This window comes from Strongylocentrotus purpuratus, unplaced genomic scaffold (assembly GCF_000002235.5).
Source record: "Strongylocentrotus purpuratus isolate Spur 01 unplaced genomic scaffold, Spur_5.0 spur5_scaffold_13, whole genome shotgun sequence".
In the NCBI taxonomy this organism is placed as follows: Eukaryota; Metazoa; Echinodermata; class Echinoidea; order Camarodonta; family Strongylocentrotidae; genus Strongylocentrotus; species Strongylocentrotus purpuratus.
In genome coordinates, this window is record NW_022145598.1 from 32759278 (window position 1) to 32775885 (window position 16608).

The following is a 16608-nucleotide window of genomic DNA, read 5'->3' on the forward strand; positions in this document are numbered from 1 at the left end:
TGATTTTTACCTTTTTTGGGGGTTGCCCCCCCCCCCTGGCGCTCAAGGGGGGGGGGGGGGTGCAAATTGAATTTTTTTTGAGGATAAAAAAAAATGTGTCACTAAACCAAAAACCCCCCCCCCCCCCCCCCCCCACCCCCCCCCCCCCCCCCCCCCCCCCCCCCCCCCCCCCCCCCCCCCCCCCCCCCCCCCCCCACTGAGCGAATTTTTGACCGGCGCGTTTTTCAAATTTTCGGGAGCAAAAAAAAAAAAAAAAAAAAAAAATTGTGCTCTGCCCCCCCCCCCCCCCCCCCCCCCCCCCCCCCCCCCCCCCCCCCCCCCCACACACTGAGCGACTTTTCGGCCGGCGCGATTTTCAAATTTTCGGGAGCAAAAAAAAAAAAAAGTTGGGCCCCCTCCCCTTAGAAATCCTGGATCCGCGCCTGATACTCAATAAGTTGAAAGTTTTCCTTAACATCTGCTTATCGCAAAGACATGTTTCAATCAATACCAAAAAAAAAGAAGAAAAAAAGGAAATATTATTGACATTTCGTCCTATTAGGAATAACAGCTCTCGTCTTCGAAGTGTTTACAATTATCGAAAGGCCTCTTGGGAAGAAGTCAGAAAGAGTCTTGGCATTTATGAAGCTCATTTGAAGTTTTTGAAGGCTCTTCAGGAAGTATACTTTCAGAAGAGGAAACAATGTACTGGGTATATACTTCAGCAGTAGTCAATTTCATCTTCATTTCTCCGGGGGTGGGGGCAAGGGGGACAATGCGTCAATTTTTCGGGTACCCCCAAAGCGCCCATCTACATAAAATGTGCCCCTTTTTACTTCAGATAAGTACACCCTTTTCTTTCTAAAGAGTGCCCATTTTCCCTTCTCATAAACTGTGACACTTTCCACCTCTAATATAAAGTGCCCCTATTCAAATATGACAGGTGCCCTTTTTCCTTCAAGTGTAATAAATGCCCCCGGTTTGCCCTACATTTTCGCAGTGGCGGATCCAGGATTTGCTGATGGGGGGGGGGGGCTAAAATGTGAAAATCACGCCGACCAATTTTTCGTTCAGTGGGGGGGGGGGGGGGGGGGGGGTAGTGAGCATAATTGTTTTCGTATTTGCCCCCGAAAATGTGAAAATCGCGCAGACCGTTATTTATGCTCAGTGTGGGGGGGGGGGGAGGGAGGTAGTGTTAGCACTACCTAAATAGATATATATTTTTTTAAAGGCCAGCCCCACATCACATCACATCACAATCATCAACATCTCTAAATAGGTCATAGTATGAGAATTAAGTATGCCCTTTTTAATTTAATTTAATTGAACGTTTGCCCTATACCATCTAGCCAATTCCAATACTCAACTAACAACTTGGCATCCTTTAAGCCCGGGCCAGCCAGGCTTCCCAAAATGGTATTGCATAATTGCCATTTGGATAATTCTATAAAATGTTTAGGTTTAGGAAATGAAGGAGTTTTCCAATTCAAGGCAATTACCACACGCGCTTATAGATGTTGTTTTATCATCCGTTATCAGGCCCTTCCCTGCGAGTATAGAGATTTCAATACTAGTCATAGCCTCTTTAACATACTTAAAGCTACTGAGAGGATTTCCACCCAAACTCACCCACTACCATCGCTCGCATCATAATGTTATCTAAACAACAACAAACAAAAAACACGGGCCGGGGGAGGGTGGCAGGGAGAGGATCGAGTAGGCCCCCGACACTGATTTGGAAGAAGAAACAAAAAGTTATCAACTCAATTCTAGTTCATTTGCTTACATTGTTTTGTCATAAACTGAACTCTTTTTTCTTTTTTATCTCTTTCTCTCATCCCTCATCTTTCTCTTGTCTCCGCCCCCTTTTTTCTTTCCTTCTCTCTCTCTTTCAAATTTTATCTCTTTATCCTTTCCCTCTCCCCTAGCTACTTTTCACTCTATTTTTCTTGATTTTCTTTATATATAGTAAACTTTTAAATTTTAATCAATATCTTTATATTGTAGCATTGATATTAATATACCATTTAACATTTACATTTCGTGATATTTTTTCGTACTTCAACTTATATTAGATACTGAATTTTTAAATTTATAGTACTGGTTTCATGCATTTTTATATGATACAATGTGAACCAAGTATTAGTCTTTGGACTTTTTATTTGGTATATTTTAATAAAACCAAAATTGAATCGAATTGAATTGAATTAAACTTAAAAGTTTTGCAAATATGCGATGTACTTTAGTCTGAGAAGTTTCTTCTTATTTCTAAATGAAAGCTTAGGGAGCTCGGAGGGGGCTAAAAACTTATCCAGTTATTTGACTAATGTATCGAAGTGATAATCGTCGTGACATGCCCTGCATATTCCTGCTGAGCTGTGTCAGCGGAGCACATGCGTATTGTAATGTCACTTCCGTGTAAATAAACACATGTGAACCCAAGATCAAGAGGCCAAACGCGAATGACAATCTGCACCTTCTTTCTCACCTCAGTATTGTGCGTTTTATAGCACACTTTACATTCATAATGAGCGACTGGGAGGAAGAAATCGAGAATGACATGCGAGGAATGTCCTTTTCATCGCAGCCTCAAAGTCAAAACACGAACCGTTGGAGCAATGATGATTATGCCAACTCGCAGTCGACCAGCAACTATGGGCAGGACCGTTCCGCGCCATACGGCCAGGGCCGGGCGAGATCAAGCGTGGGCCGTGGCGGCGGCACTGGATACAGGGGTCGCGATGACGATCGAGGCAGGACGGCATCATCTGGCATTGGTCGGGGCCGTGGGATTGCGTTGGAAAGGAATAATGATCGTAGAAATGATGGCAATGATGAAGGAGAATGGAGAGGTGAAAGTAGAACTTGGAATTCAGGTCGGTATGACAGCAGACGATCGTCAAGTCCCAATTGGAGAAAGAATGAACGTGAGAATAACGAAGCAGGATCGCGAGATAAACAAGAAAGATGGTATGGAGAAACAGGAGGAGGAGGAGGAAGGAGAGGAGATGACGAGAGATCAAGAGATGATAAAGGATCTCTTTTAGTGGACAATCAGTATCTGGGCAGAATAATAGGTAAAGTTATTTTTGCTAGGAAAAAGGAAGATTGTGTACGGTTATTTGTAATTTGTAATTGATTCTGAATTTTGTTTGTTTAAAAATGTAGAACTCAATCAAATTAAAAAGTCAGTTGCCAGTGTTCTTCTCAAAGTCAAGTTCAAACCAGATGCTGCGCTTAATTGCGATTTTATTAAAAATCAGGTTCAACATTATGATTATGAAAGGAATTTGGCGTGATTTGGATTGAGTATCCGATTGACAATATTTAATATTTCCAGCAAAAATAAAACAAACAGATGACGAGATGTTTCATCAAAATCAGAAGTTGTGGGAATGTGGAAGTTTGGCATAATTCCATCAAAGATGAAACAGTGATGTATCACATGCTGGTAGCCTATTAAGTTAAGCATCCAGTAGCAAAAAGACTCCATTTGAGGGAATGTCTTGATTGAGTAGAGCTGAAAAGTGAGAAATGCATAATTTGTCAAATTGTGTCTAATTGATTTGCATGCATGTGTATTTATAACCAAAGATTTCTCTTTCCAGGAAAACAAGGGGCAAAGATCAGGGAACTAGAACAAGAGAGTGGTGCCAGAATAAAGGTAAACAAATCAAAGAAGAATATTTTGTCAGTTCAGAGCCAGAATGGTGTTAACTCTGTGTTAAATAATATGAGTTATCAAATGCCTTTCTGACTCCAAACAGATTATTTATTTTCTGAAAAGCTTGCAGAAAATAGATCAAATAATTCACAAATTATCCCTGTAAGGTTCTAATTTAATGATTTGTTATATACAGTACAGAGGGAAAAAAGTTTTTTTTCAGTGACTTGAAAATAATTGGAAAGGAAAGATTGAAATAAATGGAAATAACTTGGGTAGTACAGTTCTATCATGAAATCATATGTTAATCCTACACTGTGTGGTTGCTTACACATGCAAAAGGTTTACATGATTAAACCAACATATCTATTTTCTCTTAATGTGCTGGAAGAATTGCGAAATAATCCCAACGTGACTCACAGGATTGCGCAATCCTCAAATGATTTTGCCTCAAACCAGGGGCTTGTTTGGAAATAGGGTCTTGGATTCATTCCAAATGTTGTCCCTTGAATAGTGAATGTGGAACATGAGGCGAAAGTTTAGTCTAGAAGCAGAGACTCTAATTCAACACTAACACATACAGTGTACTTTTACAGGTCTGATTTAGAAGATGAACATTTTGTTTCCCTACTTGCACAATTTTATTAACCAATATTGTTCAGGGTATTTTTTAAAACTCTTTGTGGCTTTAATTTTGCAAAAGAAGAAGACAAAGAAGAGGTGAAGAAGGAAGAGGAGGAGGAGGAAGAGGAAGAAGAGGAGGAGGACTTCTTTGTTCCTTACAGTATATAATAAGTACTTGACCTTTATTGAAACTTTCCTTTCAGATCATGTCCAGAGAGTCTGATGGATACGAGACTACAATCAATCTAGAAGGTGGAGAAGAAGCACAAGCAAAGGCCAAGAAATTGATAGAAGAACTGACAGATCCAGACTTTAGAGGCAACACTAGAAAGCCACAGTCTTCAAGTTTCAGCTTCAATAGTAGAAATGGTAAGATTTGTCTTGCAGTGGAGATTCTCTTAAAAGTAAACCAAATTTTGACAATTTTTGGGGCAATTACTAATTTTAAATGGTGTTATACACCTTAATTAACCTTTATATTTAATAGAACATTTCTTTAATGAATTTTGAAGAAAAAAACAAGAAACAAAAATAAAACAAATAAGCCAGACAAAGAACAAAACAAAAAACTGAACATTGTGCAAGTTTGATTAAAAAAGAATTCAACATTGGATATATTTAAAGTTTCAGAGAGTCATAATCCTTGAAAATGAAATATGATTATGTGTAATGGATGACATGGACATATTTCATGATAATTATGCATTAATATTACACATACATGTATCTAGGGTTACACAAACAACAGTATGAAACTTAAAGTATATCATATGATAGTTTTAAAGAGGTACACATAGGAGCCATTTAAAGGGGAAGTCCACCCTGAAATTAAGTTAGTTTTAATAGGAGTAGAAAAATGGGAGAAACAAGTCAGTGAAAGTTTGAGCAAATTCCGATTAAAAATAAGGAAGTTAGGATTTTTGAAGTTGTGATCAATCAAACACAAATTGGCAACTCTATGACGTATCATGCGAGCTCAACTTCCATTTGCTCAGTACTAAAAAAATCTAAAATTTTCATTTTCCCTCAAGAAAAATTTCAACCATACATGCACCCTAAATATAATAATTGCAAATATGTTTCTATACTCCCCCTGCAAGGAACAAATATATATTCCGTCATCAATAACGAAGAAAACATGATTTTATGGAATATTATGCACAAAGCAAATGAAGGAGAGCTCGTATAATAAGTCACAGAGTTGCCAATTTGTATTTGATTGATCACAACTTCAATAATTCATAACTTTCTTATTTTCATTCAGAATTTGCTCAAACTTTCACTCACCTGATTTTCTTATTATTCTGCCTCTATCGAAACAAACTTATTTTTGGGGTGGACTTTCCCTTTAACAATTCAAACCTCCATTTTTTTTTTTTTACTAAGATGCTCTTTAAAACCTTTTTTCTGATTGACTCCTTTTTAAAATCTCTTTTGTCCCTCTTGTTTAATCGTCTTCAGGAACTGATAGCAATAGCCAAGATGATGCACCTCCGAAACCGTAAGTAGATGTACTTTGTTGTGAGGATATCAATGAATACACTTTACATTCCATGGTGTAAAGCTGTAGCTTGTTTAGGGCCCGTTTCATAAAACTTGTCGTCAATGACACTCTTTTCTTCAGGGCTGCCCCCCTCCGAACTATGCTCATCACCAAAGAGAATCCATAATTTCACAGGTGATTGTATTGCATTTGCTTGTGCAGCCCCAAAACTCTGGAATAACTTACCATTTTAAGTCAGAAAATCACCATCTGTGACTATCTTTAAATAAAAACTGAAAGCACATCTTTTCAATTAACTGTGAATCTAAGCAAATAAGGAGCTCTTGTAGCGCAGTAGAATATATACTTAATGTTAGATAGTTTCTGCGCTCTGTAAATGTATTGTTATTATTATTTTATTCATTTCTCTACCAGGAGGGGGCCAATCGACTGGAAGAATCTACAGGCAGAGCAGGATATATATCTAGCACAAAAATGGAAAGGTATGGTGCTTCATTTGTTCACCAATGTATTCATACTTGATGCATACATCTGAAGACATGGCATATTCTTTTTGTAAATGGTATTGCTGATAAGAATGTGCTCTCTTGTATGGCAAGAACAAGTGCCCACCAGATGGAATCTCGCTATCCAACTTTTATTGCACAATATAGTATACATGACATGTGTAATGTACAGAATTCAAATAGTTAATTAATAATTATAGGAGGGGAGATATGAGGGGTACAGGGACCGCATGTAAGTTTGCTCCTCTCTTATTAGGCACAGGTGATGCCAAATACAGTCACACCTGCTTTAGTGACCACCTGTCTACAAAGACCACATGTTTTGATTCCTTGAAAATGGTTTCTCATTGAAACATGTATGAAAGGAGCCTGTCTACAAAGACCACTCTTGTGTTTCCCTTGGGTGGTTGCTTAGACAGGTTTGACTAAACTTGCATTTAAAGATTTATACACATTCAACACCTACAAGTTTTTGTAATTGAAATCCAGTATCTTTTAACCTTCTCAATCATTGTTGTAATTTTCAATTGGCAGATTACCCTGAAGTCATCAAGGATTTCTACCATGAGCACAGCTCTATCAAGGCCTTATCAGAAGAGGAAACAGATGCTCTCAGGTAACATATTATTAATTTCAAAGTCATGAAAAGGCACTAAATATCAACAAAAAGGGTCTACAACAACTCCAAATGCCAAAATAATCCAAGCTATGCATGTTTTTTAGCATTTGATAGCCCAAAACTTGAAAAATTTTGGCATTACAAAAGGCTGTTATTGATCAAAGGTGCGAGGGTGTCACTCTGATCTTCCGATCCGATCAAAGCCCCAACTTACTTGCCTCAGACTTGGTAAAGCTAAAGCAATGGAAATCTTTTCCATGCAGGAGAGGGTACAGCTTCAGAGCATGTGTTTTGAAATGATCTACATGTATCTGAATAAAATAATATCAACACACAGTTAACATCTAAATTATTCATACCCCTTTTAAGTTTTTTTTTTTAGTGTGTTTTGTAACTCAAGAATGAAAGGTCGATTGGTTGAATAAAGGGCCTTTGTTAAATACTTTAGTTAGAATAATCATTGTAAAATTTGAAAAATGACAGTAAACTTTAAAATTGTGTATATATATATATATAAGGAGAGAACTTCGTCTAATGTCTGCGCCTTGTTCTCATATGGTTTATATCACAGGGAGGTGATCGGTGTGTCAGCTGTAGATGACAGCGCCAAGGAGCTGAATCGTATCATTCCAAAACCAGTCAGAACATTTGAAGAGGCATTTGAAGATTACCGTGAGTTAAAGTTGCTTATAAAATGCGTGGGTATATACATGTAGAGGGTAGCGCACAAATGTACACACAAGAGCGTAATACCCTTGGCTCAGTGTTATGTAGTGATTGGGAGTGATTGCCAAGTTGCCTTCTTCACAAACGACTATATACCCACGCATGAACATCTTAAAAACAATTAGATAAGGCCTAAATACCTTGGATCATGTCAGGGGTGCTTATCCACAGAATTTAAACACAGAGATATCTACTAGCTGTCTTTTTAATAATCCTTCATGGTTTCTTTGATGGTAAAAGTAGTCTATTGTAAACATTAATCCAAGATGACCACTCTCTTATGACAATTGATGTTAGCATAGATGGGAAATACTGGTGCTATTGGGTTATTGGAAAGTGATGTGATAATCACTGAAAGGATTTATTTATTTATATTTATTAGTCTTTTTTTTTAGTAGGGCAGCTCCTTCAGGGGCATTGATAGACTATTCTGAATCGGGTATGTCAGACCAAATTTTCTGACAAGGGATAGTCAAAATTTCAAACTTTACTATTGAGGAAAAAGATGCATGTCAGATCCCAAATTTGCTGCCATTTTGTTGTCCAATTAAGTAAAATAAGCGAAAAAAGTCATGTCTTTGAGATTGCCTACAGGAGATAATACTGTAAAAAATAAATTCTGGCAGAAATAGTTTAGTTGGAGGGGGGGGGGGGGGGGTTGTCACAACCATCAATCCCCATTGATTCAACTACATGTAGTCACAGAGAGATTTCTTTTACAACATTTTCAGTTTAGGCATTGCTATTATTTTGTCAAAGGGTGTGTACAATCAATGAATTGTGTTTCTTTATCTACAGTAAGGTGTTGTATATCACATGTACATGTAATTTTGTTTCAATAATTTTCTCTGCAGCTGAAATCCTTCGAGAGATATACAAGCAAAAATTCACCAAACCATCGCCTATACAGGTAAGATATTCCTGTCTTTGATATCTAGCTTGTGGTGTGTAATAACATGCAATAGACTGGTTCACAGATGATTTGATGAAAGGTTGTCCAAATCTTGTTATGCATGTAGCTACATATGGAGTGTGCATTCTACTCTATAAATAATATCCCATCAAACATACTAGGCAGGCGGGCGTGAAATGATATTAGTCGTTATGTTGGCTTCTCATACAGTACTTGTATCTACTGTGCATTGTGCTCAGTTGCTATCTGCAGGCTAACAATTCTGTGCTCACACGATTCAAGGAAAGTCCTCTTCCATAGAGATCCCTCTTCCCAGGAAAGCATTCAGCACACCTGTGCGGAGAGTGTCAACTATAGATTGTCAGGTCAAAGAAACATCTACACATTCACTCTTCTACACTCTCGACCCCCATTTACTACACCCTGGTGGAGAGTGGCAAATATAGATTAATTTTTACAAAGGACATTAGGGACCATGACACCTCTTTATGTTATTATGATAATTGCTTTGTATCCTCAGTAAAAAAATGGCTCTATAATTGCAAATATTATCATTGTTATCTTCTTGTGAGTGTTTTTGTGTGGGTGTTTTGCTCGTCTTGCTGTGAGAGGGAAAATTGTGGGAAGAAGGAGTAGGGGAAGGAGGATACTTTGGATGGACAGATTAGAAATTGTTGGAAGAGAGAGGAGTGAAAGAATTGGGAGTGGTGCTAATAGAGTAGGCTAGGAGCCGAGGGTTGTGGAACAGCATGATCGCCAAAGTCAATCGATATGGCACTTAGAGAGAGAGAGATTTTTGCTCATTGTTACATCATTTTCTTTTGTTTTTAGAGTCAAGGTTGGCCTGTAGCTCTCAAAGGTCACGACCTGATAGGTATAGCACAGACTGGGAGCGGAAAGACACTAGCATTCCTCTTACCGGCTCTTATACACACAGACCTACAGCCAGGGTAAGTCAGGCCTGATAATTACCAGATTTGAATTGGTTTCCCGATTTTGTTTTTCTTATTCCCCCCCCCCCCAATTTTCTTACTAAAAAGGAGGGAATGTTGTTAGATGCCATTTTCCCACTTAATCTTTTGTTTGTTTTTGTTTTTTTTACTCACGGGGGGGGGGGGGGGGGGGGGGGGGGGGGGGGGGGGGGGGGGTGGTTGAGGACAAAAGCAACCTTTTTTTTAGTGCTCACTATTATCCCTGGTATACCTATCGTCTACCAGGGCCGTCTTATAATGAGTTGGGACTTTTCCAAATATATGTCAAAAGAAAGAGGAAAGTCACTGGCAATTCTTCAACCCTCACTTTAATAGTAAAAGAGATAAGAGGAAACTTATATAATACTGCTTTGTTTCATTTTTGCAGGGCTCGTAAGTCGCGTGGTGGACCTAACGTTCTCGTCCTCTCACCAACCCGTGAGCTTGCTCTTCAGATAGAATCGGAGGTCAACAAGTATTCCTACAAGGGTATCAAAAGGTGAGTGTGACCTTTGACACTTGACCTTTCATACTGTGACCTTTGACATTTAACCTTTCATACTGTGAAACCAATGCTCCTACAAGACATGAAAAATGTCAACAAGTATTCCTGTTAGGGTATCATAATGATAATAATGAAAATAATAATGACTATTTACAAAGTGCCATATCCATTTCGCAGAAACGATCAAGGCACTGAGAGTATCCATCAGGGATGCCATTTTCAGGGAATAGCCTGAATTCAGGCCCTGGCAAGTTATTTTCATACCATAGTTCAGGCTTTTTTTGTACAAAATAGCTCATTCTAGGTGATTTTCAGGCCCTCTGATTAATTCTAACTAGCATCCCTGATATATGAAAATTCAAAAAGTAAACTATAATTAGATGTAGATTGCAATACAGAGCACATGAACAATACAATTAAGAGTGCATTAAAGGAGTAGGTTAACACAAATATACCCTAGGAATATATACATGAATGACAAGATGAAATGTGGAAATATTGAATTAATCACAAAGTTTTAAAAATATATTTATTTAAATCCCAACGTAAAGGAATATTCCCAATTTTCAGCTTATAAGAATGACAAAAATATATATATACACAGGCCTTAAATTAATCGACGGCCATCGACGGCCAGGCCGTCGATGCCCCTATGACTGGCCGCGGTGCCCTCCCAAAAAAAGATAAATTCACGGCCAAAAAGGCCGTGCCCTTTTTTTCAAACTGGCCGACGTGCCTTTTTTTCCAACTGGACGTGCCCTTTTTTTTTAAATTTGCGCACATAAAACCACCAATTGCGCCCATAATCATCTAAAACTAGACGGCAAGGCGCAAGTGTTTTCCGTGAAAATGCGCCCATAAATTATTAGAACAGTAAAAATACACGAATCACGAACAGTCTGCCGCCCACGAGCTCTCTTCTAGCTTCGTATTTAGTGCTTTAATAAGGCGCAAGTGCCGTGAAAATGCGCCCTTTGTTATTATATAGGCAATGCGCTAGCGCACGTACAATCACGCGATCGCATGATATGCATATGGTGCATGCTGTTGACGCACGCACGTACGTACGTACGTACAAATCGAAGGCCAGGATCAAGAAAACAAATCGTCAAATGGAGAAATAAACAAGCATTCAAATAGTCATTAGAGATCTGTCGAGGTTTGTTTGTAGGTCTAGTTTATTATTTTATCTCAAATAGAATTTAGAATTATCTTATTAATAAGTTAAGAACACCTACGATGTTCTCGATCGTAGTTACTCTCATTTTGCCACCAGCCGACCTCGCTTCAAAAAGCTACCCCGCCAGCTTCCCAAGACGAACGTTTCGAGTCCCGGTAAAATTACGCGCTGCGAATCTCCGAGGGTGCATCGGTTTCGCTGGCAAACTTCCAGCCCGACAGCTTCCCACCAAAAGTGGCGAGAGTGTGTGTGCGAGGAACGATTTTGGTTTCGTGAATGCACGTTACGCAACTGAGCTGAGCGTGTCACTTTCAGCTGTCGAATGTCTATAAGGACATTTTTACATCTTATTTCATTAGTTAGGCCTATCTAGACCTTTCTATACAACAGTTAAAAAGATAATTTCTTCAAATTTGCTCCTACTACCGAGAGAGTGGCGGAAGGTTTGTGTGTGAGGTGCGATTTTGATTTGGGATACCCGGCCCGGTAAACTTGCCAAGTCCTTCTGACTTTCGTGTTTGTGAAATTGACAATTTATTTATTCATTTGCTCATCAATATTTTTAGTTACTTTAAAATACTGTTTAATGTGCAAGTTTGATGTTCTTAATCAATCTTTCCTGTTCATATTGTTAAGATTAAAAAGTTATTAAATTGATCGTTCGATCTATTCACATTATGAAATTAACATTTGTAGACTCTCTTTGAACTTATGATTAGATAAGGGGGCCTATCTCTTTTTGGAAAATTGCCCCTTGCTCTGGTAAATTCCCGTGGCAAAGGGCAACTTAAAAAAAAAATTGCCCCTTGCTCCTGGCTGCTAAATCTAAGGCTTGCGGGCCGCCGCCTTGTTTGTATGTACCGTAGTCTAGACCTCTATACATTCTGTGAAGAAGCTGGTGCTAAAAGTCATGGGAAATTGATCCCGCACAAGTTTCATAAAATACACATGACATCTAACAAAAATAGAATCAATTTTTTTGGCCTCATACTCGATGCCCTTTTTGTAAAATATTTTGGCCTCGATGCCCTTTTTGTAAAAATATTTTGGCCTTGGTGCCCTTAAAAATATGAGGTACTCAAGGCCAAACTGGCCTTGCCCTAAAAATGACGAAATTTAAGGCCTGTATACAGTAGGCTTGCGGGAGCACCTTGTGAGAGAGAGAGAGAGAGAGAGAGGATTGAGGAGTCCTGAAAAGGACTCTCTGTAATCTTTCTTGAGGATGTGTAGTCCTGAAAAAGACTGTTGGTTATCTTTCTTAGCTTATAGTTCTAACAAATATATAAGTTCAATTAAGTTGTAAGAAACTTTGAGTGGCACGGGGACAGCTGGGGTACATGTTTTAATTACTTTTCTTTGCAGTATTTAATGCGTCTGAAACTTATATACACTATTGATATCACCCCAAGAATTGAACTAGAATTGGCATTTACTATGTGCCATGTACAAATGCATAGTTGTTATCAGTTGCCCTGCAACACTAATTTTGTTCTTTCTTTCTTTCTCTCTCAATATTCACCTAGTGTGTGCGTCTATGGAGGTGGCGATAGGAGGAAACAAATCAAGGTAGTGTCTGACGGAGTGGAGATCATTATCGGTAAGGGGAGCCTTCCAAAGTTGCGACTGTGCCCGGACGCGTCGGGGCGCGATGAATAGAACAGTCGCATCCCAAGAGACGCATTGAGGCGCAAAGGGGCGCGAAGGGGCGCAATAGTCACCCTCACCTGATTCTTGCATATGAAAAGAAACCGTCTATTGTTAGTATAAACCCGCTCTATTCTTCTTGCGCCCTTTTGCGCCCCACCAGGCGATGGAAGATTATCTCTCCCGTCATTGTTCTCGCTCGTGATGCGCGGTACAGCTTAAACTTGATATACAGAAAGTATTTCTCGGCCAAAGCCTGTCTTCCCCTCCTCCGGTTTTCGTTCTGATAAACTTTCCATTGTTTGTACAAAATTGATGTATTCTTCTCGCGTCGCGATCTATTCTTCTCGCGCCGTTTTGCGTCGTAACGGGCGGGGTATTACCTTTCCAATCATTGTGGCGAAGCTTTGCGATGTACATTACTACAGCACAGCATGAACTTCTCTGGTGGGATCGTCTTTGTTTTGGGGGGCAATCAACACACTCGTTCATCTTGATCAGAATACATTATGATTTATTTTTGTTGGGTTTAATACGCCTCCTTTTAATTTTTGTGACGACTGTATGAAATGTGAAATAAAGATGACTATGTACGATTAATGGTTGTTTAATTGCGAGCTTGATTGTCCCCAACAACAAAAAAATAAAAGACGAATGATGTGAATGACTACATGTATGCGGTTATAGTCGGCAAATTGATTACTGTTTGGGTCGCTTGTGTATGTTTGTAATTTGAATGATTATCAACATATTTGTATAATTCCCACATCGCGATATGATTCTAGCATCGTATAATGGACAAAGGAATTATCTTTCTCTCCCGTCATTCATATTCACGCTACGCGTTGCACATCGCCACAGCCTGAGCTTGGAAGAATTTATATTTTGTCAGTCAAATCCTTTTTTTTCTCCTCCCATGACTTGGTTCTAATAAATTGAAGGTTTGCTTATTAGGGATAAGAAGGATAACATCAAACAAACGATTTACTCAAGATGACGCTCTTTTCATTTCACCTCGCTGTTTGATAAAGAAGAGTTTTACGGAGCGAATACAAAAGAAAAGTTCGCTCTAAGGCCAAATAAAAAAATGTTTTATTAGTGTCCTGTTTTTTCGAAAACTAGGAAGGAGGAGGCCCTCTCTTTCTTTTTTTTTCTTTCAAAATGGCCGCTCAAAATGGCCCGCTCGGTACATTTTCCTGACAGTCGGGCTAGTTTTCAAGATGGCCGCCGACATCTTTTAACTTTAAAAAAAAAATCAGTAATATATACATTTTAGTATTGTTTTTCATGTTTGTTTTTTCAAAAATTATTTTAAAAAAAAAATTAAAAAAACAAAACAAATTAAAACAAATTTCCCCCAAAATAAAAAAATAGGAGGCGGCCCCCCAAAAGAAGCAGCCGGGACGCTAAACATGAATATTTTGTTAAGTGGCCTCAGGGAAAAAAAAAAAACATAAAATGCCGTGGCAGGATTTCACGCCCGAGATTTGCCTTCGAAAATTGCCCGTCCAAAAGGCGTTTTAAATCATAATAATTCCATAGCTCTTTTTAAAAGTGGAATAAATAGACAAAAGAGTCCGGGAACTATATCGAGATTATAAAACATGTTTGTCATGAAGATGTAAACAAAAAAGCGTAGCCTGATGGTGATAAAGTTGAGCAGCAAGTGGAAATGCAATACAAAACATTAATCAGTTCATGATGATACTTAATCATTCGACACAAATACAAACATTGATTTCTGCTCTAACATTCGAATCATTTATTCGTAGATTTGTATAATTAAGTGGCGAAAGTGAAATTTTGAAATCTTAATGCACAGATACAAAAAACATACCAAACATGTTTTGATTCTTATTCTAAAAAATAAAAAAAAAACGGCAAATTTTAAAAGATCTTTTTAAAAGGAGGGAGGCGCTATAGCCCAGTGGTAGAGCAGAGCAGCTCGTAACCGGGAGCTCCCTGGTTAGAAACCAAGTCGATATGCTATTGTAAGGCATAACTCAACATTACATTTCGTTCGGAGAGGATCTTAAACCCGCCGGTCCCCTGTTTGCGTAATTCAGAGGGTACACATGCTTCATATAGCAGTCAGGAAAAAAAAAAGCGAACGGTACAGGAAGCTACCTTTTATGGATATGCCTAAATTGAAGGTTTGGCTTAACTAGGGAGAAGAAGGATAACATCAAACAATAGATCTACTCATGATGACGCTCTTTTCATTTCACCTCGATGTAAGATAAAGTAGAGTTCTATGGAGCGAATACAAAAGAAAAGTTCGCTCTAAAGGTAAAAACATAGAATGCCGTGGCAGGATTTCACGCGGCCGAGCAAGACTATTGTTTGATCGCTATAATTGTCCGACTTGCTATAGATTCTTGTTTAGCTACACATTAAGGTTGCGTATTATGTGTGTGTGTGAGGGAGGGGGCGGCGAAGTGAACGGCCGGACCAAAATGGCAGAGGTCAATCACGAGGGCTCCGCTCGCTAGTTATAAGGACCGCTATTCATTGGACAACTATTCATGAAGACCGCTATTCGTAATTTGAGAACATGGTCATTATGTATAAGGGTCATGAATTCGTAATACGACATCCCCCCTCCCCAAAACTAAATAAATAAATAGAAAACATGAATAGATTAATAAACTTAACTAATGATACAATAACAAATAATGCCCGGTGATTGGGAATAGCCGCCTATGAGCGGAACAATGGGCGCAACAACTATTAGCTGCTCAAAGAGCTGTCTTTTGTCATTGCGTTGCAAAAACAAAGTGCTTTTAAAAGTTACATGTACTATAATATCCGTATGCTATATAACACCCAATGTGAACATGACGTGTTCAGGCCTTATAACTATATACAGTGCACGTTAAAACAAAAGACTTTACTAGCGCTAGCTAACAAATATGAAACGTCAAAACGTCACGAACATTGAAGATAACAAATTGTTAAGACAAATGACACCACCAATAAAGTTTCTTCGCGAAGAAATATTCGATCGAATTTCATGTTTGGAACAGATAGGCGATTTCGAATTGTTCCATCTACCGAAACGTTTTGATGATGCAGGCTCCCGACAATACGACTATCATTTTTGTAATATCTTTAATTTGCAGATGTTTGTTTGTTTTGTATGACATATTTATAAACGCCCTATAATCTTATTTCAAGCAGAATCTTTCAATCTCTTTGATTATAAGTATCATTTTTAAATCACGGGTATTTAAATACAATAGCTGATTTTGCGAAGATTTAGAGAACCTACGTTTCTATTCTTTAAATCGATCTTGCATGAGAAAGAACAGAGTGATGATATAGATATATGACCTATTTTGATCGGATGACAGAACAAATTAAATGTAATATGAAACAAATAATGTGTCAAAACATACAGAAGGAATACAATTATACATATCGTTTTTGTTTTGTTCGTGAAGAACTTAATATAATACAAGTATTGAACACATTAATGAACAGAAATGAACAATCATAACAACGTCAACGCCTACACAACTTCGATGTTTGGGAGGAAAATAACAATCAGAACAACAATCTAAATCAATGTCTTGTACGTAAAATAATAATAAAACATATCAGTAGCCAAAGTGAAAATTTTAGAGTCAAATCTTTCAAGACGAGAGCGGACACACACGCGGGGATTACATGAATAACTAATGCGTAGGAACGGGCGCGAAAGCTTTTCAAATTCACAAATTCACAATTCACAAAAAGCGCTTCGCCTTAAGCGCACCCCTCCCCCCCCCCCC

At 38.5% G+C, this 16608-nt stretch overlaps 1 protein-coding gene across 1 annotated transcript in view; it reads left to right on the top strand.

The window, feature by feature from the left end:
* Positions 1-2340: 2340 nt before the first annotated feature.
* LOC754745 (probable ATP-dependent RNA helicase DDX43) overlaps positions 2341-16608 on the top strand; it is a 28449-nt gene continuing 14181 nt past the window's right edge. Inside the window, exons 1-11 of the mRNA XM_030983710.1 lie at positions 2341-3056; positions 3588-3643; positions 4471-4636; positions 5729-5768; positions 6186-6253; positions 6812-6893; positions 7468-7568; positions 8477-8532; positions 9367-9485; positions 9895-10005; positions 12715-12788. Coding sequence (XP_030839570.1) covers positions 2507-3056; positions 3588-3643; positions 4471-4636; positions 5729-5768; positions 6186-6253; positions 6812-6893; positions 7468-7568; positions 8477-8532; positions 9367-9485; positions 9895-10005; positions 12715-12788 — 1423 coding nt within the window. The 5' untranslated portion in view covers positions 2341-2506. The remainder of the gene's footprint in view (positions 3057-3587; positions 3644-4470; positions 4637-5728; positions 5769-6185; positions 6254-6811; positions 6894-7467; positions 7569-8476; positions 8533-9366; positions 9486-9894; positions 10006-12714; positions 12789-16608) is intronic.